This window comes from Malaclemys terrapin, chromosome 5 (assembly GCF_027887155.1).
Source record: "Malaclemys terrapin pileata isolate rMalTer1 chromosome 5, rMalTer1.hap1, whole genome shotgun sequence".
Classification (NCBI taxonomy): domain Eukaryota; kingdom Metazoa; phylum Chordata; order Testudines; family Emydidae; genus Malaclemys; species Malaclemys terrapin.
This window is the reverse complement of record NC_071509.1, coordinates 108,593,379-108,619,322: the sequence shown is the minus strand read 5'-3', so window position 1 is coordinate 108,619,322 and position 25,944 is coordinate 108,593,379. Positions and strand designations below refer to the sequence as shown.

The 25,944-nt window shown below is 40.9% G+C and overlaps 1 protein-coding gene across 2 annotated transcripts in view; it reads left to right on the top strand.

Moving 5' to 3' along the window:
• The first annotated feature begins 2,236 nt into the window (after window positions 1-2,236).
• The window catches only part of EIF4E (eukaryotic translation initiation factor 4E), a 42,627-nt gene continuing 18,919 nt past the window's right edge, over window positions 2,237-25,944 (top strand). The window contains exons 1-3 of one of the 2 annotated variants that reach the window (XM_054029898.1): window positions 2,237-2,327; window positions 15,876-15,982; window positions 22,550-22,645. In XM_054029898.1, coding sequence (XP_053885873.1) covers window positions 2,310-2,327; window positions 15,876-15,982; window positions 22,550-22,645 — 221 coding nt within the window. In that variant the 5' untranslated portion in view covers window positions 2,237-2,309. Of the gene's footprint in view, window positions 2,328-2,708; window positions 2,811-15,875; window positions 15,983-22,549; window positions 22,646-25,944 lie in introns of those variants that run through there. The other variant, XM_054029897.1, reaches the window with a different exon arrangement.

Genomic DNA, 25,944 nt, shown 5'->3' with positions numbered 1-25,944 from the left:
ACTGTTTACCCCTTTCTCCAGATCATTTATGAATAAATTGAATAGGATTGGTCCGAGGACTGACCCTTGGGGAACACCACTAGTTACCCCTCTCCATTCTGAGGAGGAGCTCAATAGCACAATATTTTACCAAAATCTTCACAGGTCTAGTTAGGGGATGATGAGGGAAATGCAGAAAACTTTGAGACATAAAGGGTGATGGTTTAGCCTCAACCAAATTCTTACACAGACAGCCACTATGTAATCCTTGAAAACAGGGATTTTGTATGGGGCGGGGATGCAGCATCACTAACCACAGCAACAATATATATGTGAAGAGATTTAAAAAATCAAATTTTGAGTTAGCTTCTAAGTATTTCCCAGTGAAGCACAGAAAGCAAAATCCTTCCCCATCCCAGAGAAAAGAGAAACTAACATACTGAGAAGAGATTATTCCCTTCTATTGGTGATAAGTAATATCATAGTTGGATAGACAGAAAGTGAGACAGACAGATATGATAGACAGACTGTCTAAATTTACATAGATTGGCTATCTGATTTTACACAAATAGATTAAATCAGTGGTTCTCAACCAAGGGAGGTCTTCTGTGGGTCCATCAACTCATCTAGATATTTGCCTAGTTTTACAACAGGCTACATAAAAAGCACTAGTGAAGTCAGTACAAACTAAAATTTCATACAGACCATGACTTGTTTAAACTGCTCTATATACTATACACTGAAATGTAAGTACAATATTTATATTCCAATTGATTTATTTTATTATTACATGGTAAAAATAATAAAGTGAGCAATTTTTCAGTAATAGTGTGCTGTGACACTTTTGTATTTTTATGTCTGATTTTGTAAACAAGTAGTTTTTAAGTGAGGTGAAACCTGGGAGTACGCAAGACAAGTCAGATTCCAGAAAGGAGTACAGTAGTCTGGAAAGGTTGAGAGCCACTGGGTTAGATAGACTGTCGGTCTAAGGGTATGCAATACAATTGTAGCCATGTCAGTCCCAGGATGTGAGAGAGACAAGGTGGACGAGGTAATATCTTTTATTGGACCAACTTCTGTTGGTGAGAGAGTCAGGGCTAGGAATGGTCCCTTACAACTATTTATGCTAAACAATCTGTTCCACTTGCCTTTTGTTGTGATGCTAGGAGTAGCCTCTCCAGACCTGAAGAAGAGCTCTGTGTGGCTCAACAGTTTGTCTCTCTCACCAACAGTTGCTGCAGTAAAAGATATTACCTGACCCACTGTGTCTCTCTAAGGGTACATCTACACTTAAAACGCTACAGCAGTGCTGCTGCAGCGCTTCAGTACAAACACGACCCACACCAATGGGAGGGGTTCTCCCCTCAGCACAGGTAATCCCCCTCCCTGAGATTTTTCACATCCCTGAGCAACACAGTTAATCTGACTTTATTTTCTAATGCAGACCAAGCCTAACCTGGCACGCAGAGTGTTAGCTTAGACCAGGGGTCGGCAACCTTTCAGAAGTATTGTGCCAAGTCTTCATTTATTCATTCTAATTTAAGGTTTTGCATGCCAGTAATACATTTTAAAGTTTTTAGAAGGTCTCTTTCTATAAATCTATAATATATAACTAAACTATTGTTGTACGTAAAGTAAATAAGGTTTTTTAAATGTTTAAGAAGCTGCATTTAAAATTAAATTAAAATGCAAAGTCACCCGGACCAGTGGCCAGGACCCAGGCAGTGTGTGTGAGTGCCACTGAAAATGCTTGTGTGCTGCCTTTGCCTACCCCTGGCTTAGACAGACTGTGTGTGTAAGACAGACAGACCAAGTGCCCATTGAGAAGGGAGTCTCAGTCTCCCCTTGACTGAGGGTGCCTGTCGTGCAGGGGGGCGGCTTGCATCACGCATTGTGAGTGCAGACATCCCCCTGACAGGGGGCAGTGTCAGGCCAGACAGCACCGCAGTGCCTAACAGGGATTCAGCCAGAGGAGGCGTCCAAGCTCCTGCAGTGCCTGTGTCTGGCCGCGAGGGGTCCCTTCCCTTCGGACACAGCCTGGCACGCCCCTGCCTGCCTCCCCCTCCCCCACGTGACTGTCTCTCTCCTGTGAGAGGAAGGCAGGGAGGGGGAGGGGCACCGGCCTCCTCCACTCTGATCCCCGACCCCAGCGACTACAGTTCCCAGAAGGCACCGCTCTCTCACCTTTCGCCGCCCTGCGCAGGCGCCGAGACCCTTCAAACGGCCGTGAGCCTCACGTGACCCGCTGGTAGCCAATCGGGTTTGAATGTGATTTTTTATCCGCCCCCTCCCCTCCCCGCAGCGCTTGTGTGCGATCAGATCGATCTAAGATGGCGACTGTGGAACCGGTGAGTGTTTCATTCCCTCTCCCTCGCGCCCTGATCCCCGCTCCCTTGAGCCCGGGCAGAGAAGGAGACGGTGGGGAAGGAGGAAGCGCTCCCCCAGGGGTGGCGGAGAGGGGTGATCCCCGCTGGGGCGGGATGGGGTGAGAGTGGATCGGCAAAGCTTTGGGTAGCGCACGCGCGTGGAGGGGGACGAGCCGGCCTGGATGGGGGAGGGGATGGGTGGATTCCGAGCCTGTGAGTTAGGCGCGTGGTGGGGATTGTGCCGTCACCACCTGGGGCCCGCCCGGCGCGAGGCCTGGAAAGTGTGTGTGGGGGGAGGGGGGAACGGACGCGAGGGGCGGCGCGTGCGTGAGGGGGGAGGGAAGAGGGGGAAGCCGGCGCGTGATGAAGAGGGGGCGCACGCGGCCTGGGCTTGGGGCGGAGGAGCTGCTGTGCTGGGGCCAGACACCGGGTGCCTGCGGTTCCTATTGTGCCAGCAGCTGCACGGTGCGTGCGGGGGAGGCCAGGCGCGTCTCCCACGTGTGCTTCCGCCCCGACTGACACAGGGGAAACGGAGAGACCCCCGGGCGCGCGCGCTTGGCCGCCGCACCCCGCTGGGAGCCAACCTTCCTGTCTCCCGGCGGGGTCGTGATGCGCCCGGACAGGACCGGGAGCTTCTGGCGCGCCCCTTGCGAGTGACCTTGGCGACCCTCTCCCGGTCTGCGCTCTTGTAGTCGAGGGAGGGCCGGAGGGCCGCGGCGCCGGAATGTGACCCACAGAAGAGCCTAGTGCCACCATGACTGTGGCCGGCCGGACTAGCCGCTGGCGGCGGTGGGGGAGGTACTGTCTGGTGAAATGTCCGTGTTGCTGACCACCCTGGTGCGGCCAGGTAGGAAATACATTTCCTGGCCACTGAGGTGCGGGACCAACAGGTTCCCTGCTTCCTCTATCGATTTCTCTGTCTCTACCAAACTGCTCTGACATCTGGGCAGTTTAGTCCTGGATTGACAGCATGGCAGCCTACATTCAAATGTCGGGTAGGGAGAGAGTGCTGAGCCATCCGCCGCATTGAAGTTACTCTTGTAAAGTGATCACTGTTCCCTTTCGGGTTTGAAGCATCCCAAGCAAACCGTGGCACGTACGTTTCACTTACCAAGCTGTTGCCACATTACTGGGGTAAATTCACAACTCTTGCGACATCCTGTGGCTTTGCACATATTTTTGATGTCCTTGTTTCAATTTTAAGTAGCAGAACTTTACGGAATATTATTTCTTAGATATTCTTTCAGCCTGCCTTTTCTTTATTTCTGTGTGCCACCTCCAGCCATTCTCCATGATTCATGTGATGCCTTCTTTGATATACATGCTGATGTATCTCAGGGGATGGTCATCTGCAAGATTGGGTATTGGGGTCTGGAAAAGGTGGTGGGGAAGAGGTAAATAAGTCTTGGTTTTTTTTTTTTTTTTTTTTTTTGAGATTTGTGATTTATTCTATTAAGTATTGAAAATATAATTTGAAAGTTGCTAAACTTACCTATTATCTCTTAAAAATCAAATAAAAGTTTTAAAGTACAACAATCAGTTTGTCTCATTTGACCTAATTGTAAATAAACTGATTTTCATAGAGAAACAGAAATACTACTGCATACAACAATTCGCTGAAGTTTTCTTACTGTTTTATGGTGAAGTAAATGTAGCTGAAAACATTATAGACATCCATTTCCAATTAATGGCTCTCTGCAAAGACCCAAATTACTTAAAATATAAGCGAAAGATGAGTGAATTTGATGTTTTTAAACAGTGTTTAACAGCCCTAGTAAATGATGTCATTGACTTAGCCAAAGAACAGGAACACACTTAGCAGCAGCAGCGTCAGTTTCCCCTTGTTGTTCACACAGTTTCTTCCTGACTTGAGTTTGGGAGCAACCATTTCTAGGGTGAGAGGATCAGTGTCTCCATGTTAATTCACTTTTTTGTGAGGGCCACCAAGATCACTAATTGCTGTGATGTGGGCAGCTGTTGGCTAGTGACTGAACTGATACTAAAAGCATGTTTTCCTAAAGGAACCAAATAGCTATCAAATGGTAACCACTCTTGGTTACAACTGAACTTGAAGGTAATTTAAAATTGAAAGGTTCCATGCCTCCTCATAAGTCTCCTGCCTGTCCTCAATTTTTTTCTGTTTGCTAAGCCTGGCCAGTATATTTCTGTACATAATACATAAAGTTTATAAAATGACTAGGGTGACATTTGTATGTAGTTGTGTTGTAGCTGTGTTGGTGCAAGGATATTGGAGACAAGTGGATGAGATAATACCTTTTATTGGAACAACTTCTGTTGGTGAGAGAGAAGCTTTCAAGCTCTTCTTCAGGTCTGTGCCCGCATAAGCTTCGTGTAAGCTTGTCTCACCAACACAAGTTGGCCCCTAAAAGATATTACTTTACCCACCTTGACTTTCTAGGGTGATACTTGGCTATTTGTACAGAATTAAAATACTATTTACTGTTGTACAGTTAAAAAAGAGGGGAAACTACTTGTTGAGCAGATAGAAGGCACTTCTGGCATTGGCGTTTCAAAATCTGGGACCACAGGCATATAAATCCTTCATTTTTCTGTAGTTCCTGTATCTCCCTTTCCAATGTAACTCAGAAGCATTTTATGGATCTTGCAGTACCACCTTACTTTCCTCTGAGTGTCTTCTGCAGTTGAGACAGGGAAGGTCTTGTGAGGTGGGAAGGGTGATGCCCTATAGAGGGAAAGGGTGTGAAAGGAAAATCAAATCAAAGCTAAAGCAATTGTTGCTATTTGGTTTAATTAAAAAATCTGTGGGCACCTTTCTTCGGGTTGAAAGCATTTGAGGTACAATGCAAAACATTAAGGCTTATTCAGTGAAAACATCTGTTACCAATGCAAGTATAATTCTACGAAATAACATCTGTAATGTTAATGTTGAAACAACTAATTTCCAAAACATTTTTGTTTATAAATTTTCAAACTTCCAGAAAATCACTTTTCAGTAAGGATCTCTTCCACCTGCCATGTTTGCTATTGAAAAGGGAAGAAAAAGAAGAAAACAAGGGCGTTAAAAAGCAAGTTTTTCCACACAACTTTAATTTAGGCCTCTTCTTGTTTGAAAATTATCAGCCAGTTCTAGTAGACATTAAAACACAAATACCCGGATGACATAGATTTCTCTGAAAATATTTAAAGAACTTAATACAATGCTTAAAATGCCTTTCTTGCTAACTGTAAATATAATTTCAAAGCTGCATGCATCTGTGCAAGCTACATTTTGTAATGGAACTGAGTATATTTACTTTAGAGTTGTGCACTTGTACATTTTATTTTAGGGTTAGTCAACATATGTGAATTTGTATTCATTTTACAGGCATTGTAAGTTCATAGTCAGAGTTGTACTAAAGATTCAAACCCTAGCACATGTACTTCGTTTCATACTGATATGGGCGATTTCTCATTTACCTTGCTCTTCTTGCTCCAAAATCCATTGAATTTAGCGATAACTTAAATATCAAACAAGGGCAATATATTGCATCTCGTGAAATGTAGAAATACTGTTTTGGTATGTCCCTCAAGCACCTCAAGAAAATGTAGTCTTGTTTTGGAACTTACTGTTAGATCCATATTTTTCTTATGGATACAATTTATCAAACCTATGTATTTTTGATCATCTTATATGGATCCGAAGCATGGGTATTGCTTAAATAGGACATCAGGTGGCTGAAGGCACTTCATATGCATTGCCAGCAGCTACTGTTGGGCATAAGAGAGTTTGGTTTTTTTTTTTTTTTAAATGAGTAATAGTGGATGTATTATTGAGAATTTGACTTCCAAGAGGATTAAAGTCGTCCTTGGTCACCTCTGGCTGGCTCTTTGTGGTCATATGGCCTGCCTCAGAGACTAAGTCCACACACATCAAATCCTGAAGATCCGACTTAATGATCCCTGCTGACCTTGCCTGGCCATGGACTGCTGGCAGCCACATGGTCATCTGTAGTTAACCTGGCTATGTCAGATCAGTAATAACCCAGTGGCACTTTTAGTCGCCTGGAATACATTATAATGTGGTCATGGACATTCGGCTCTGCGGACACTCACTGAATCTGAATGTTCTTCTTTTTAATAAGAAAAGGACTGTTTGTACAAAACACTAAAGAAAAAGAAAGTCCCAATGTTAATGCTTTGGCAACATTTCAGGGGTTTCAACAACAGCCTACAGAAAATAACTTTAAAAATAAAATTCTGCCATGCTAAACCTATGAACGGTTTGGATAAATAACGTAAGAAGATAACTATGTAACCTTGTACTCTTCCATCTCCCAAATTGCAAGCAGGTTTCAGTGTGGGATTTTGCTTTTATCATTTTGTTCTTATTCAGTGCTCTTAAATATATGTATTTTCTTAACAGTTGCATTTGTATAGCTAACTAATTCCACATTCAAAAGATCCTATCTTGAGCTGAAACTCTGTGTCTTAGCTGAAACTTTCCTATCTGTTCTGCCATTTTTAAGTTGGCTAGTGGCATACTAGGAGTCAGCTTTGGTAAGGGTCCCAAGAGAGGTGGGGGAATCCCTGTCATTGGAGGTTTTTAAAAACAGGTTGGACAAATATCTCCTAGGGATGGTTTAAATTTATTTTGTCCTACTTCAGCTCAGTGGGGTGGACTTGATGACTTTTTGAGGTTCCTTCCAGCCCTACACTTCTGATTCTGTGCATAATTAAATACTAGTCTGTAGGATCTTGGCCCTTTCTAATGGAAATGGCAGACCTTGTAATGATTTATTTAAATTAAAAAATATGCAGCTGAATTATGGCTTGGAGGTTGCTAGTGTGTATGCTGATATCAAAGCAGCTTCTAATTTAAGGATACATCTAAAGCTTTTTTGTAATTTTGACACTCCTTTTATTCTATGGAAAAGAAATTTAAATGGCAAAAGAAGCTTTGACTTTTGTTCTTAAACCTGAACTGCTTTAGGGCAGAAATTGGCCTTAATCTCTCTGTGACTAGGAATTTCTAGTGTCATTGTATCCGCTACTGGGAGAGTCCCACAGTATTAAGCCATAGTGTGATGAATTAGGCCAGTGGTTCTCAACCGGGGTAAACACAGATTTTCTAGGGGTACATCAACTCATCTAGATATTTGCCTAGATAAAATTCACTAGCAAAGTCAGTACATAGTAAAATTTCATACAGGCAATGACTTTGTTCTATATACTATACCCTGAAATGTAAGTACAATATTTATCTTCCAGTTGATTTATTTTATAATTATATGGTAAAAATTAGAGGTAAGCAATTTTTCAGAAATAGTCTGCTGTGACACTTTTTTTAACGTCTGATTTTTGTAAGCAGGTAGTTTTTAAGTGAAGTGGAACTTGGGGGTATGCAAGACAAATCAGACACCTGAAATGGGTATAGTAGTGTGGAAAGGTTGAGAGCCACTAGTTTTGTTCATTATATTTTGCTTAAATATATTGCTGGTATTTCCCAACTGGGGATCAGTCTCAAGTGCAATTGTTTAATAATGGAGAGATGCTATAGTTGTAAAGGAGTTTAAGAACATAAGAACGACCATATTGGGTCAGACCAAAGGTCCATCTAGCCCAGAATCCTGTCTTCCGACAGTGGCCAATGCCAGGTGTCCCAGAGGGAATGAACAGAATAGGTAATCCTCATGTGATCCATCCCTTGTCGCCCATTCGCAGCTTCTGGCAAACAGAGGCTAGGGATATCATCCCTGCCCATCCTGGTGAATAGCCTTTGATGCACCTATCCTCCATGAATTTACCTAGTTCTTTTTTGAACCATGTTATAGTTTCCATCATAAGCTCACTTAAAAAAAAAAAATCCACGCTAACTTTCTGAAAAAGTTTAGTCAGAAACTTACCTATGTCATACTTCTCTTTTAGACCAGAGGAAAAGTTCTGGTCCATTTTAGATAATCACCCAAGTGATTTGAGTTAGTTATAGAACCTTGGAAAGAATTGAGATGTTTTTAATGTTAAGTCCTCTAAAGAGTTTTGTAAAAGGGTGTCCCGGACAGCGTGGTCTAAAACTTCAAATATCCATTAATCCTCAGTGAGAAGCAGTGCATAGGACCACCTATCTATGTTGGGTTTTAACAGCACTTTACATGTTATGTAAGTGCTATTGTAAACATTGAGTGCAAAACTTTGAAGTTATTAGATTAAAAAAAATAGGAACTTCTGCAGAGCTCATGAAGATCTCTGTAAACATCATAAGTTCTAGGAGAGATGTAGTGAAAATTGTAAGAAATTTAAGTGTTTGTAGAGAGGATTACATTGTGAGAGAGAAATCATCTTACTTTCATGCCCTAGCTATTTTAAGGTTTTCTACTTACACATTTAAACAAAAACCTCTTTTTATCCCTGAATAATTTTCTCTCTTGGAAAGGAAAATCTTCTAAATAGTTTTTTCATTTCTTGAAACTTTCAACTTTTTAAACATATTAATACAGAAGTTATTGTTTTAGAAATCCAAAATGTGCTTTATTCATCTCTTGTCACATCCTAGTGCATAGGACTACTTGTTTTTAAGTTTGAGTTTCTACCTTTGAAGAAACTTGGTAAGAACTTGAAGTTCCATATGGTCTCTGCACAGTTGATAAAGTTTCTTAGGTCTTGCAGTGTTTAAAAGCTGTTAAATAGTCCTGATTCCAAGGCACTTACAAATGGCTGCAGTCTTAGATTTTAAATTGTATAATTTTGCACTATACATACTAAGGCACAGGAGGTAGATTTGTTCAAATGTTAAAAGTTTAAAAAAACTTTTAGTATCACATCTTTTATGTATAAATCACAGAGCTTGTTTTTGTTTTTAACTTTAAACTAATAACATTATGATGTTAGTTAATAAACTGTGTGCTGACTTCATTTTCATGTGGTGAAAATGTAGCATCAACTTTCATTTATCAGTTCTATTTAAATATTTCAGCCTCATGATAATTAGAGATGTTTTATTTTCCTGACCTTACTTGAATTAAACAGATAATTATGCGGCTTAGATGTAGCGTGAATGAACTGGGTGACACAGACTATCCTGTGCTTTAACTATAGTACTCTCTTCCTTGGGGTCCTACATTTTCTGATTATAATGTTGGCTCAATTTTGAAATATGATATATGTTCATGATTAGAATCAATTTGAAAATTCCTGTTTCAAGAGCCTTGCTTTTTACTTTAAGTTTAATGTTGTAACTGTTCTTGGTAACTTTAGATTAGTGAGTCAACAAAGAAGAGATTTAACACATGGATGAAATATTTGGGCATTGGTTGGAATGTTACATTATCTAATTGTTTAATTGCTAGCTTTAATAATTTAATCAAATTATTGAATTTACATCCATTTGGAAACTCATCAGAAGTTCACGACACGAAATACCATTATGTTGGCAGTGGCTTGAATCTATAATATCTAAAGTGAAGTCCTCCGTAGTCCTGGTCCTCCAACTCCTGAGACGTCCAGCAAACACCAGTGGCGATCTTGTTACTAGTCAACAAGATCATTTGGAACCCTCTTACATATTGACTATTGAAGAAACTTGCCTTATCCCCATATGCAGATTCCATGTTCCAGTATTAAAGGCACCAGCACATCACATGCTGGCACGTCTCGTGTAAGCAGGAAGTTTGGTATCACAGGGCAACCACTTTGTGCAACTAGAAACATCCACAAAGGTATTAACTTTAAAACAATTCTAAATACTTTGTAACTTGCCTCTTTTAGCCCTATGAAGATTGCAACTTCAGCATGGGAAAAAGTGCTGCTCACTTTCAGGTAGACATAACAGCTTTTTTTAAAAAGGGATTATAACTGTTGCTGGATGGAAGCCAACAATAGTTGGTTTCTTAACTTCTTGAGGAAAATGTGTTAATCTTCATTTAGACGCTTTATTTATTCCTGGAAGGTATACTAAAAGCCTTCTTTCTGTTTATGCGCTTCCTTGCTACATACCCTTGTAACATCTCACTTGGGCTTCAGGTAATGTCATATTCCTGTTGTTACTGCTAGTCGCTTTCCTAAGATCTTTGGTTTAAGAAAATGTATACGGTTAGGATAGCCATTCCCTTGTACACATAGTTCAGTAGCTTCAAGTCACTTCCTCTTTTCTTCCTAGAGCTTGATTAATTGCACAACCTTTCTTGATTTTTTTTTTTCCAGCGTATCACGGTTAAACTACTAGACTATCCAGTTAATTTAAACATTTTAATAAGATTTTACCTCTGATGGTATTAGTTCAAGCTTTAGTGTCCAAATGAATAGCTACGGAAAGTTGCTGAATGGTCATATAATATAATTGGATCAGAACCAGCAATTCTAGTGAACAGCTAGCTTTAAAATAGAATAATTCCATTTCTGAAAGTTCTGATCCTTTCATTTTAAAGGATTCTAACACTGTGAACACGACAGCCTAAAGTATTGGTTGTATTTCTTGTCTGCCAGTCTTGGTGTTTTGCTTTGTTTTGTTTTTTTCCAGAAAGACGGCCCCAAGAAGTAATTAAAATGGAAACTTAAATATGTTGCATTGTCTGGTTAGTCAGGCCTCACCTATACTTAAAAATCTAGTACTGACATCTGTTCCAATCCAATGAATACGTAGTTGAATCTTGGTTCTTTTAACCTCTGCATAGCGCCTTTTGCTGTGCATGGGTTTAAGTGAATTATTTATATTGAGATATATATATATATATTTTTTTTGAGCTAAGTAGTTTTTAACTGTACTTTTTGGGAGTTGGCAATTGTGACTCTTACAAACTATCTTACTAATCTGGTTGTTTGTCTTCCCATTTTGTTACGGTAAAAGCTTCTGCTGATGTCTATGTTCTAATATGCGTGTCATTACATTGGAAGCTACTCAGCAGCTGTTCTCTGGGTCAGAGGGCTGTGTGGGCACGTAGCTGTAGGTTTTGCAAGTGATGGTAGCAGCCCCGATGAAGATGATTGAATCCAGTAGACAAAGCCTGGTTTAATCAGATGCTGTACACTTAACTAGAAAATCCACTTAATGTGGGAAATTCCTAGGCCACCTGTTTATTCCCAGAGATGTGTAATAGGGATTGTAATTATGACCTTTTGGGATAAAAGTTACAGTTGAATATATCCGGTGGATTTCTTTCTCCTGCTATGGTGTTCTTAATTGCCAGAGTGTGGTCCCTGCGAATCTTTGTGACATCTGTACTAAGAAGAGTAGTAGATGCAAAAGAAATTCCCAAGATACAGAATCCTGTTACCATGTATATGTACTTGATATCTTTTTAAAACTGTGAATGGGATCGTTTTGCCAAGTTTTCCAGGAGATGTCGCTATATTTGATTGTCTGTTCAGAAACTGTAATGCACCTTTTCCCCGATATAACGCTGTCTTGGGGAGCTAAAAAATCTTATGGCGTTATAGGTGAAACCGCGTTATATCGAACTTGCTTTGATCCGCTGGAGTGCGCAGTCCTGCCCCCTCCACCCTCCCGAGCACTGTTTTACCGGGTTGTATTCAAATTAGTGTTATATTGGGTCGCGTTGTATTGGGGTAGAGGTGTATATGTCGTGAGTACATTGAGCTATCTGCTACAATGCATATAAGAGGAACAGGGTTGACCCTACAAAGGCTTCCAATTTAGCAGGTAACCAGGTTTGGATTTACTATGCTACCCTATTTGTATATCTGTGGAAAAAAACTAACAAAACTAGAGAAGGCAGATCTTTAAAAGTAAGCTTGTACCCACTTGCTCATCCCAAAACAAATACAGGTTTGAGAAATGCATTTAGTAATTGATAACAGTAAAATGTTTAGAAAATCTCATTTTAAATATGGTATTTTAAAAACTACTACTGCTAATGGTAATTTTACTAATAAAATATTTTAGGGCACTAGCAGTATGGGGGTTATAAGAGTTTATGCTAATCAATAACTGGCTTTAACAATCCATCTGAAAGCTTTAAGCACCTTTTACTAACTGGTTTTAATACACTGCATATTTGATAATGAGAAATGTTTCACTGTGTAAACATTTGATCTGATGGTCTGAGCAAAGGGTGGAATGTGAAAGATCAAAAGAAACTGTAACAAGTAGCATTAACAAGCAAAAACTAAAATGTTGTTTTACCCCAGAGTAGCTCACTCTGTTTTGCTCAACTTGATAGCATTTGTCCTGAGCATAAACTGCTCTAGTTGAAAGTTAAACTTCTGTGTACCTGAAACTTATCCTTAACTCTGTTTTGAAGCAGAAAACTCCAGTGTCATGGAATAGATGAACTTTTGCAAGTGATAGCATACACAGCAGTGCTTAGACCTGATGGCATGTCTTGTATTGCATAACTATCTCATAACTTGATTAGTTTTGGAGGGAGTCATGTCATCCTGTGACAAAAGGATCATAGTTGGCTATTGCAGGGCCTTGGAAGTGAGTGAGTCATTAGGACATTTGTGAATGACACCTTGAAAATTAACTTTTTAAAATGTTCACGTAAGTTACTTGGTATCAGAATTGCTCTAACTAGAAGTATGTAATTTGATGGGCTGTGGGGCGGAGTGGGATGTTTTCTATTCAGTTTTGGTCCATGCATGTGGTATCCATAAATACAACAAACAAGTAAAAGATTTCTAGCACATGTATACCTAATATATTTTTCTAAAACTATTTAAAACTTGCACTTGCTTGTTATCATTTTCCTATTCCATTCCTAGTTAGTCTTGTATTCATCCTTCTAGCCTAGGTTGCACTGGACAACTAGAAAAGTAGGTGACTAGTCTAGTGGATTTAAAAAAAAAATTCTTAGATGTTGTTCTTTAGTATTTAAAGAGCTGATTACTTAGTGGATCTGAGTAGGCTGCTCAATAAAAATAGCTACAGGAAAAACAGCAATTTTCAAAACTTCCCATTCGTACACTAAGTATTAAAACAGTCTTGATGAAGACTTCATTAGTGTTTGCAGAATTCTGTGTGGTCATAATCTATTTGTGTTTAATAAAACAGCAGTGAAGTACTGTGAACAAAAGCCAGCATTATTTCAAAATATGAATACCTCCTCCAACCCCCAGTTCTAGATGATAGAAAAGATTTTGTTGCTAAAGTATAAAACCTAAGACTATATCGGATTATGAGAGGACATTTATTTTTTTTAAGCTTGTTTACTTTGTGTATTTGACAGCATTTGTGTGTTGGCCATTTCATTGATTTTTTTTTTTCTTTCACTCGGGGGGGGTCTTTCACATGGCTTCAGGAGGGAGAGTTCAATTTAAAAAAAATTTAAATGTGATTGGTCAACTACAAAATGATCAGGAGGCTAACGGGGGGAGATGGGAGGTAGCAGGGTGCAGTTCCTGAAACTACTAACACTTGAATTTTGACATGATTTAATGGAGTGCCCCTTTTTTAAAAGAAATTGTCATGTGAACCAGATCTGGCGACAGAATCTAAAATAGAATACTACTTTCGGATATTGTAGTGAAGTCTACTAGTATATTAATAATTTCTTAGTAAAATATTTCTGCAGTTAAGGCAGGAGGCTGTGCTATCTGTCTGTATTGTATTTGAATTAGCAGTGAAGTCCTAAATATCAGTGCCTCAACAATGTTTTTCTGTGTAATCCATGTTGTTATTTGAAGAGCATTCTAGATAAGATATGGTACTAATATAATCTCATATTACTTTAAACATCACAAAATGCTGCCACTTCATCTTCATGTTATCTCTTCAGGTCCACTCCACTTCTCCTCAGTTTTCCAGTAGCTCAGAAGCTGCAGGGCTATGAATAACTTAGAGAGGTGGGAAATCCATGTTCAAATCACTTCCCTTCAGGTGGGGTGGAGGGATTGAACCAATGTGTGTCTCATCCTGAGTAAGTACCCTAACCACTGGGCTAAAGGTTATAATGGAGGCTACTGCCGCCTCCTCCACCCTCCAGCTGTTTTGTGTGAAGTGTGCTTTGACAACGCATATGGTGGTCTGTCCCCACAGACAAGTTGGCAGTGGAATGGAACACCTACTTTCACATGCTTTGGGGGATTGTACTGGGACTTATGCATTGTGTACATACCCAAAGGCAGAAATTTAGGGTCATAGGGGACTTTTACAGTGAAAGTTTAGGCACCTAGGGATTATAGGTGCCTTCAGGGTTACACTTAGCAGGGATCTTGGTAGTGCGTAACTCCCACTTCAGGTGCTGAAGTCCTTTTGACTTGTCATGGCTGAACTTAATCTACTTCTGCACGACTTCTCTTTGATCAAGACCGCAAAGTCTAAAATTTTCCCTAGTTTTTAAATCCTTTTTTGTGACACTGGATTTAGGAGTGTCTAGAATATTTTTACATTTGGGTAGGTTTTGTTTTGTGGGGGATGTGTAACTAAGTTCTGGTTATTTTGCAGAATCAGCTGTACACAGCTTTGTTTGCCCTAAATGTAGAATGAGCGGTCTTTCATCCCCTGTCTCTTGAATGTTACAGCAAGGATTGCAAATTGGAGTGGGATGGAGAGATGGCAGTAGCTGCTGGAAATGCTTTATTATGCTTTCTAAAGTTCTGAGGGAATGACTTTAATAGCCACAATGTCATGTTTGAAATTGTAGATTTAAATGATAAGCTTGAAGAGCAACACACATCCTGAATTCTTTCTTCTCTACTCATGTTTTCTCCATATTCTGTTTTAAATGTAATAAATTCTGTGTATATTTGAGGTCTGTAGCATTTTCTCTAAAGCAAGTGTAGGATGATATTTTGAATCAAGGTGTATTGTAGTAGCAGGTGCTAATGGGTAACTTAAACTCATTGGGAAAGGTAAACTTCATATCTGAGAATTACTTTTAGTTAACACTACACTGCCATTTAGGGCACATATTTCAGCTCATACTTGTTTACGTTGGGAGTACAGGCATTGGAAATTACCCTGTTTGAAGTTCAATTCTTGTAGTGTTTAGTCTTGGCTGCAGTAGTTTTGGAGTCCAGTATCTCTCAAACCCTTAGAGCTAGAAACAAGTTATGCAAATGCATTGAAAGGCTGGCAATCTCTACTTTCCAGGGATAGTTCATTAGATTCCAGACCTTAAAATCAAATCATTCTAATTATCATCTTCCTCCTTGCAATTCTGACATTCAATGGCTGCCTCCTCAGGAAGCACTGATTATGGAAATCAGTGTTGTCTGCTAATGGTTCTAAAACTAAAGTGCACAGAGCTCATTCCTGGAACTCCCAATTCTTAAAGATCGCAAGCAGGCTTTTGTGCCTTCTGGTACTTGGTAAAATAAGCTGTATAAACCACATTGAAATCAAAGTGGAGCTGGGGGAAACCCAACAACAAGCAAAATTACATGAATTTTCGTGGTCCGATATCTTGTGACCTGCTAGCGTTTACGAGCATGTTGCATAGGTGAGCACAAATACTTGCAGGGTCATATGTGTTTTTATGCTGTGATCCTGAACTGCTAATCAGAAAAGAGGTAGGGAAAGCTAATTCTCTGAAGTAAACTTAAGAGGGTGGTAGCTAAGTGTTTGCAGAATACAGTTGAAGACACACATCAATAATTTTGCTTTTCTTTATACAGGAAACCACTCCCAATCCTCAGACTTCAGAAGAAGAGAAAACGGAAACAGCACCAGCTCAGGAGGTTGCCAGCCCTGAACAGTACATTAAGCATCCACTACAAAACAGGTGAGCCATGTTGTTCTGTCACCAGGCTTTGTGATTCTACAGGTAAATATGCCACCTCAAAATTCTCATAGTTGCTACTTTGTCAAATTATTGTTTTACAGAGAAAAGCTTCATTTTTTCACTTCATAAACTTTCAGCCTATTCTAACAAGTTTTCAGTGACCTCATGAAGAAATAAAAACCCAATTGTACTGGTTCTGAGTTCATCTTCTATTGTAATTGAAACCTTTTGTTTGTATTAATAATAGTGATAGAGTAGCTGAGATCTCTTCCATCTGTATATTTTCTTATTGCAGCCAGGAGGCTCTGAAGATGGTGGGGAGAGGCAAAGTTCTTTCTTCTATCAGTCAGAGGCAGGTAGAGCTTCACATGTATCAGACATCCGAAAGTGGCTGATATAAAAAATTGAGCCCCTACCAAGCAGGGTCCAGAAATCTACTTAGATAGAAACCATAGTGTACTATTCGATCCCAGCAACAAAGTGCTACGGATCTGGGCATCACATGGGATGTTAGCCCTAGATGATATTAGGGAGTTATACACCCTCATCTTTCATGTATTTTTCTTAGTTTTCATGGTTGTACTACACTGATGGAAGCAGTAGTGGTAGACCAACTGAGGAACTGTTTTCATCAGGGTTGGACAACAAGTTGGTAAAACTCTACTGTCCAGTTTGTGTTAGTGTTTCCACTTTGCTATTACAAATGGCAATGCAATGGTGCAAAATTCTAAGAAAAATGTGTAGCTCCTCACTTAACGTTGTAGTTATGTTCCTGAAAAATGTGACTTTAAGTGAAATGATGTTAAGCTAATCCAATTTCCCCATAAGAATTAATGTAAAAGGGGGGGGGGGGGGGGTTAGGTTCCTGGGGAAATTTTTTTTTTGCCAGCCAAAAGGCATTACATACTTTTTAAACAAGCAATTTAATACTATGCGTGGGGGGGAATAATGTGCACGTGCTGTGTGTTTACAAACATACTGTACATACAGTACAGCACTATAGTTGAGAGGTGCCCCTGCCTTACCCTGCACAGGCACAGCCCACTGGCACTGGAGATGAGGCAGGCAAGGAGGCTGAAGGTGCTGTAGGCTAGGAGAAGCACATTGCACAGCAGCTGCAGCTTCCCCTACTCTGCAAGCACCGGGGCGGGGATGGGGCTCAACCCTCAGCCTGCCCACTTCCCCGCCCTTCCCCCAAGCCGCCATCCTTGACTTGCCTCTTCTCCCCCCATCTCCTCCCCCTTTACTTCCCACGCTGCATCCTCGCTCCTTCTCCCCTCCCTCCTAAACTCCGCAAGCCAGATGATTGACGCTGGTAGGAGGGAGGGGAAGGCATGCCGAGTCTTCGCTCCTCCCCCCTGCCGGGGCAATCAGCTGACTTGCGGTGTTTAGGGGGCAGGAGGGAAGGGGGAGGAGCAAGGACTCCGCACGCAGGCTCCCCCTTCCTCCCCCTGGCCTCCTGCCCAGGGCAATCAGCTGGCTTGCGGTGTTTGGGAGGGAGGGGGAGCCTGCGCGCTGAGTCCTTGCTCCTCCCCCCTCCCTCCTGCCCCCAAAATGCCACAAGCCAGCTGATTGCCGTAGGGGGGGGAAGGCGCTGATCCATGGGGTCTGCTGGTGGGCGGGGGGCACTGTGGGGAGGCGGGGGTGTAGGGAGGTTGCCAGCTGTGGAGAAAGCAGGCAGCCAAACAATGTAAGAGTGGAGCATTGCACAACTTTAAATGAGCATGTTCCCTAATTGATCAGCAACGAAACAACGTTAACTGGGATGACTTAAAGTGAGGAGTTATTGTATAGGTGTTTTCTTCGGCTAAATTTCTCAAGCACTGCGAGCAACAATTACAATGCTGTTTGTAGTTATTAAATATTTTAAAACAATAGTCCCAAGACCACTTATGAAAATGTTAGTTTTGAGTAAAATATTCAGAACCTAGGATATCAATTTGGGGAATTGATTTAAATCATCAATTTTTAGTCAACTTTTCCATTTGTACTACAGTTATTTTTGAGAGGTGCATTCGCATTGGTTGATATGACCATTAAAACATGTTGATTTACAATAAAATAGAGCATTTACACTAAATTTGGTTTATCTTTTTGCTACATAGGAGGATACACTATAACTATAGACATATATTTAAGCAATTGTATAGCTTAAAATTTTCAGAGTCTTATTAATTATACATTTTACTGTTAGAAAATGGTGAATGATATATTTATTTACTAGGTAAGTAACTTTTTGCTCTTGATTTGTGTCAGACTGCATTAGGATGCTAACTAGAATTTAAAGAAACACAAAACAGCATATACAATTTTTTATTTTTTTTAGAAAACCATATTAAATGTTTTGGATACATAAACTTGTATTATCAGAACATGTTTCACATTTACAACTAAATGATTTATTAACACAATAGAAGGATTAAATGTAGACAGCAAATTAAACTGATTATTTCAGATCAGCCTGGCCAATTTTTCAAATATGCAGAAGTGAAAATGACTGGAGTTTGTTAGTTAGGAGTTTGTTGTATTTGTGAACTAGAAGAGAGACAAGTGTTCATGCTTTTTCAGTTCCCAGTCAGTTTCTAGACTTTGAATGAATTAGTTCAAATGAAGAAAATACTCCTGTGCTTGCAGAAGGTTACTATTGTCAAACAAACTCTGGTTCCCAGGATTTAGCTAATGACTTCCTCCAGTTCAGTTGTGACCACCTTCATACTTTGATGATTTACTGCTTGAGTGGGTCACATATCACATGATTGATTGGGTGATTATTAGATGCCCACATCACAGCAGCACCATCTTTAGAAGCTAGGCATCTACCCCGGTTCATTGGATTGAGAATATTGGCAAGAAAATTTTAGAGTAAGTACTTCATCCATCTGCTTCTTTATTGCTTGAAGTTTAACTTTGTGGTAGGTATTTCTTTCTTCAGCGTCTCTTGAACTTCTTTGCAGATTTCAGCAGCATCAGCAATGCAGCAGCAATCTTTCTGCTGTTTGTCCCAGGGTATGGAAATAGCTTTCAGTAAATTCAACATAGATTCTAAATTTCTTCCTAGTCTGATGTCGAATACTTTAGCTGTGATAGTTCCATCTGTTTTGTCACGATTTTCTTCACAAATTATAAGAATAGGCCAATTCTTAATATAGCCCAGAACATTCAACAACTGACTTCTATCATACATCTTGAGGGAGAATTGCTTTGGCTCCTCCTGCTCTCTGCAGTGCAGCTAAATTGAAGTGGTTGTCACGATTTACAGGATTGGAGCTATATGCCCAGCTTTGGAACATCCTCTTGGAGGAACCCCTTCAATGTCCCTGACCCCCAAGGAGTTGGTCTCCCTTTCATGATAGGCTATATGGCCTCACCCTCTCCTTAGATTGAACCTCTGGGCTGCAGCACTCCTGCTTCAAACTAGGATCTCTGCTCAGTGAGTCTAAGATACACTCCTGTTTAGAGACTTGTACGCTCTTCAGGGACTATTGGACTTCACCCAGTATTTGCAAAGACACTCAAAAAGAGTTTTCAAAATAGTGTGGTTTATTAGTCAATTGGAACATAGTATTGGAAGTCCTTAGGTTAGAATAGAGAAATAAAGGTTAAAGCATAGAGGTCAGCTCACTACAGCTTGGCTGGTGAACTGCTTTGAAGTCCATTTTTCAGGCTCTGTGTCTCCTTGACAGTAGTCAGTTCCCAGGTGAGAGCCTACTCTTATTCTCCCACCTCACTTCTCAGTCCTTTCTTTTTGTGTTGGGGTCTCTCTTCAGCTTCCCTCTTGAGAGGTGGGGAAATCCTCTTCCCTCCCCTCCCTCCCACGCCCCCCACCCCCGGCTCTTTGGTTGCTCGATGTCAGTGTCCTGATGATTGGGCTTTCCAGTGTCGTCTTCAGTTGATATGGATTGGCATAGGCCAGTTCTTCTTAATGAACCCTTCATTTTACTCAGACAGTTAGGCGGCACACACAAACCTGTCTTTTAGCCTGCCCTGAGACACACACAGGATTCATAAACATAGTATCAAAAAAATTCCCGCTTTGTCACAGTTATTACCAAAATATTTTGCAATTTCAACATTTTGCTTTATTCCTGGAGTTGTATTTAAGTCTTTAGCTAAAAGATGGATCAGATGAGCACTGCACCCATATAAGTTTCAGATTCCCTTAATTATTTTCTTCTAAATGTCGTCTCATCTTTGCTACATTTGTAGCATTTTCTGTGACATAGCTACATGCATCAAGCTTGAATTTTTGTTCAGTTTGTTACAGCTTTTATTGCTACTTTTAAGTATTCTGCTGTATGGGTATATCCTGATGTATCAATTAGTTCTGTAAGATAGACACCTCCAACTTCTGTTGACACAGACTCTCTCTACTTGATCATTGTGTACATTGTTCCACCAATCAAGACTCAGTTAACAAATTTCCTATCAATATTTTTTGCACATGTTCAATTTCCTCCTCAAACCTTGTATCCAGCAATGTCTGTTCTGCTGGGTGGAATCTAGTTTGGTCATAATGATTGAACCATGTAAATGAAATTTGTGTTCTGAACAAGACGAGAAGGGGAATGTATTGCATAAATGAACCAAGTAATTTTTTCATCTATGATGTCTTGCTGGAATTGGCTGGTCCTGATTATGAACTCATCCATGGTTTTACTGGATGCTGAAGATCTTCTTTTTTTGATGCAGGTAATTTACTGTCTGACGTAGATTTAGCTGCAGCACTGCTGGTGGTACCAGCATATGATTATGAAGTGGTAGATGTTGCAGATTGACATTCATAACACCTTATGTCTAAGTTGGACACTGAAACAAAATGGTAAAAAAGTCACTTGCAGTGCACTGCTTTGAAAAAATGAGGTTGTAAATGAAAGATTACTCCTATTGCAACTAGAACAGGAGTACTTGTGGCACCTTAGAGACTAACAAATTTATTAGAGCATAAGCTTTCGTGGACTACAGCCCACTTTGCACCACTATTTAAATTATATAATTTATTCTAAACCCAGTTTTATAGGAAACGTAATTAACAAATTATAAGGATTATCTAAATCTATTTAAACCCTTATCTCTAGTCATATACTAGTGAGCTTGAAAAACATTTTAACGTTAAAATTCATAAATGTACTTTTAAACCAGAAGTCTCCACCTATGCTGTTTGATTATGCTGAGCAATAAAAAATAATAATTCAGTAGTCCAGTAGTAACTAAAAAATGTAATTGATAAATACTCTCAAAACAAACATACCAATTATATTTTGAATACAATCATTTTGAAATTCATAAGTAATCTACCCAAAACACAAATTTGACAATCTAAGTTGTCATTTCCCAGCATAAGAAGACATGGTAGGAAGTCCATAAGGATGGTGCAGAAATAAGTTTGCTAACCAGTTGATTCAGATTTTTCAGACATCTCCACGTCCTGTTCAAAGTCATTGCCTTCTGAGGAGCATTTTTTATGTTTGTCTGATAACCGGGCACTACTTCTCTTTGTTACACTTTTTACATGTGGCACGTGTTTGTTTTTACCCAAAGATCTAGGAATTTCTTGAAAATATTCCCGAATACGGACTTTTTTGTGACCTGTAGCCATGGCAATTTTTTTTCCCTGCAGTTCCTGGGTGTTGAAATGAACCCTAGAGGCTGCACTCTGAAGAGTGTTATCTCTTCTTCCCATAGTGTCCTGCTTAGACACCAGTGTTGCTCCTTTCTGGTTGTGAGATTGCACTCACCAGAGTAGAGCTGTGATGAAATGTTTCATATTAATGTGCCTTTAAGTTGTATTCTGAGCAAACAATGAGAAGTTAAGTACAATAAGATAAGGCAGATATTTACAGATTACCCTTAAGATTTTTCATTAAAGCTTGTTGTCGTCAATAAGTTTAAATGTCAGCTTCATTTTTTTAATCTCTAATCATTCCAATATATACATGATGGGGAAGTGCTTCTTGGCATGTGTGGCGAGACAAAATCTATCTGAAAGAGACGCCTAGCTGAAGGGGACAAAGGACTCTAATCACATAGAGAAGAGGTTCCCAAACTATATCTGACCTTGATATTCCATCACTTCATGGCAGTTTTAAAAGAAGGTGGTACGGGAACCACTGACCTAGCGTACTCCTAACATGAACAGTCAGCAGTCTTTCACAGATTACAGCCAAGAGTCCACTTCGATGTACAAGGCTGCAGTTTACCTATAAGCACAACTAAAACCTTGTTGTGAATCTCAAGCAAATGGTCATTCAGTCATGAATGTAACACTGATCATTTACATAAAACCTTTCAAAAAGGATTTTAAATAGCTGCCCATAAATGATTGGTTAGGCCTCCTAACACTTCTCTATGTTGAGACTCAGAGGCTGTCACCTTCCCAAGATCCAGAATTAGAATTTAAGCCTGTTTCTCTTCTGAATTTCTCCTGCCACCCAGGAATTGGTACTGAGTTTCATGCTGTTACCTCAGTGGCAGTGTCTCATCTTCTCTGTACTTGTTATCCAATAAGTGTACTCAAATCTCTTCATTTCTGATTTATTTTTAATGTACAGTACATCATTTTATCTTTAGGTGGGCTCTCTGGTTCTTCAAAAATGACAAAAGCAAAACCTGGCAAGCAAACCTTCGTCTGATCTCAAAGTTTGATACCGTTGAAGATTTTTGGGCGTAAGTAAAACTTTTAATCCACATACTAATCCTGTGGAAAATTGGGGAAGTAGCTTGACATTCCTCTCTGTATTAGCAAAATGGTACTCATTAGATACTAACTAAAAGTTAGTTTCTGGAGTGTAAATTGGAATTTGTCCGAACTGTTTGGGGTGGACGTCTTAATCTTCAGAAGGAGAAGCTTTTTCAAAAAAACAAACTTGTATATAAACTATTTCTTGGGTTTTTTGGTGGTTTAAATCCATCAAATATTGTTTTATTGCTTGCATGGATGGGATGGAATTGTAATTGTATTGATAATAAACAGATTGTTCTGTCTTGCAGTCTGATATTGCAATGTATATAGTCCTGAAGGTTCAAACATGGCTTATTACACGTAGACTAGATTTTAGACTAGATTTTTTTCAGGGTGATAAGCAGAATTAAATTGAAGCCTGAACTCTGCTTTTGGTGTAATAATTTCCTGTGTACAATATCCTGTATCTGAAAACTTTAGCCAGAAATTATTAGTGACTTTTGGTACCCAACTTGAAGAACCTTAGAGGGGCCAGTTTTTCAGAAGTCAGGTGCTTGTTTGTTTTCTGAAAAATAGGCCCCCTTTAAGGTGCCTCGGGTTGGACACCCAAAAATCACTAGTCACTTCTGAATATCTTGGCCTTCTTATGCACATTTTGAACACACCTTTCCTGTTTATCAAGCAGAGTGAGTAGAAATAACCAGGCAAGTTGTATGTACAGTATTCACGAGGGCCTGGGATATTGGTGAATTGAAGATATATTAAAGTTCTTATTTGTATAACAGATGGATACTGGGCAGAGTACCATAGATCTCAAAGATACTGGGGAAACCAGACATTTGGAAACCAAATAAAACTTCCCCACTCTTCATCTCCCTTGTGAAATTGTCTTGGCTATCCAAGGATATAGATTCTGTCACATGATTGGTACTATGAGTCCCATAGGAATTAAGCAAAACAGGAAGTTTCATAGCATTTCAGAAGAGGTAGAAGGGAAAATCATTTCTCCCCCATGTCTGTTGGAGCCCGGCCACTAACAGCAGCACCTGAGCCCTAGGCATGAGCTCTTTAATGATTTTGGTTCCTGTGGGTTGCTTTTACTGAAATTAAAGAGGCTGTCTTTAAGTGTCTTGTATATTGTGATATAAATGGGGACAGTGCATTGGGAAAATGGAGGGAAAAAGTACGTATGTTTGAAGGTGGGATGTGGTTGACGGAGGGAAGACATATTGGTGCTTAACCTTTTTAAAACACTGACTCTCCACCTTCTGTGTAGCAAGGTCACCTGAGGATTTTGTTGGCTTCTGCCCTCTGGATGTGAGAGCTGAGAAAACTGGAAAGTGGTAACATGAGGTGGAAAAGGGGTTCTTTATGTTGGTGTGGGACACCCATGGGAATAACAAGTGGAAATAATAGTTACTGGGATGCTAGAGGGATTGTGTTATAACATGATTGTTGGACAGGAGAGTTTTTGTGTGGATAGTGTGGGGGAAAAATCAGTGTGTGCAGGTGGCCTACTCTGGGGTTTGTTCAGGCAATCGGCTTTGGCAGGTGCATCATAGGATGGTTGTCAAGTTGAGTGAACATGCTTGAAACTTGGAGATCTTGGATGAGGTGTGGGTCAGTTGTGTGAGCTTTGGCTTCTCAGCACTGTTGTGGTAGGCAGGGAAAGACAACGATCCCACTGGTCTCGCTATTTCTGGGGAAGCAGTTTTTGGCAGATATAAACCTTGTCCTGATTTGTGCTGTTAATGCATGGTTTTATGCTAATAAAGTTGATCGTGGATGAGTTTGGACATGCATGTTACCAAGACCTGGTTGCATGAACTAGCAGAATACTTACTAACCTGGATGGCTCCAGTCAGAGTTGGTTACAGCAGGGGTGGGCAAACTTTTTGGCCTGAGGGCCTTATCAGGTTTCATAAATTGTATGGAGGGCTGGTTAGGGGAGGGAGTCATGGCCCGGCCCCCACCTCCTATCTGCCCTCCCCCCCGGGACTCCTGCCCCATCCAACCTCCCCTGCTTCCTGACAGCCCCTCTGGGACCCCTGCCCCATCCACATGCCACAGCCCCATCCAACCCCTACACTCATTCCTGACGGCCCCTCTGGGACCCCTGCCCCATCCAACCACCCCTTCTCACTGTCCCCTGACTGTCCCCGGAACCCCTGCCCCTTGCTGCCCCATCCAACCCTCCTCCTTCCTGACAGCTCCCCCCTGCTCCCCCCCGCCCACCACCCTGAACTCCCCTGTCCTTTATCCAACCCCTTCCTCCTCCTCTCCCTGCCCTCTTACCGTGCTGCCTGGAGCACCGGTGGCTGGCAGCACTGGAGCCAGGCCACGCTGCCACCACACGGCACAGAGCACTGGGTCAGACCGGGAGCTCACAGCCCCACTGCCCAGAGCATTGTGCCAGCAGCGGAGCGAGCGAGCTGAGCAGGCAGGGGAGGGGCCGGTGGCTAGCCTCCTGGGCCAGGAGCTCAGGGGCCAGGCAGGACGGTCCCGCGGGCCGTAGTTTGCCCATCTCTGAATTACAGGGTATTAAACTGAAAGATATTTTGCGCTCTTCATCTACTGTATGAACCTGCTCAAACTCAGTGGTAGTTTGAGAGCAGTTACTAAAATAAAGGTCCAGTTGAAGCAGCAGGTGGAGAGTGCAATCTGGCAGTGCTTTCTGGTGATGAACCTAACCAGGTAGTCATGGACCACAAATTAGTGAAGTCTTCATTCCTTGTTCTAACCTTTGCACTGGTCCCAACAGTAGAGAATGTGGAGACAGCTGTCACAGTTTCAGGGATTTCTCCCCCAAGCTGCACTCAGGAGTTCCCAGTCCGGTCTCCAACCATCACCTGTCTCTGGATAGGAACCAGGGCTTTTAAGGCTACACAGCTGCCTGCCTTACACTGTGATATCCTCAGCAAACCAGTCTGCGTAAAGGCCAGCGTGTTTCTTCCTTTCTCTAGGGGCTATGACCAGTGTATTGCGAGCAGTTAAGTTACCCCACAGCTCTTTCTAAGCAAGCACCTTTATTAAGGTAAAAGCTTTACAGAGAAAACATGTTCAAAACAATAAAAATTCTTCAAGTGCTTGCTCATGTCAACTCCATTGTAGGGGTGTGTGCTTGCCACATGTGCCAGTGCTGGAAGTTTTTCCTTCTGTGATATCCGTCGGGGACTAGCTCTGGTGCCATCTTGAGTGGCACACATATGCACCAGTATACAGGGCACCGCCAGCTCCTCTCCCTCAGTTCCTTCTTACCACCAGTGACAGTGCTGGAATGTTT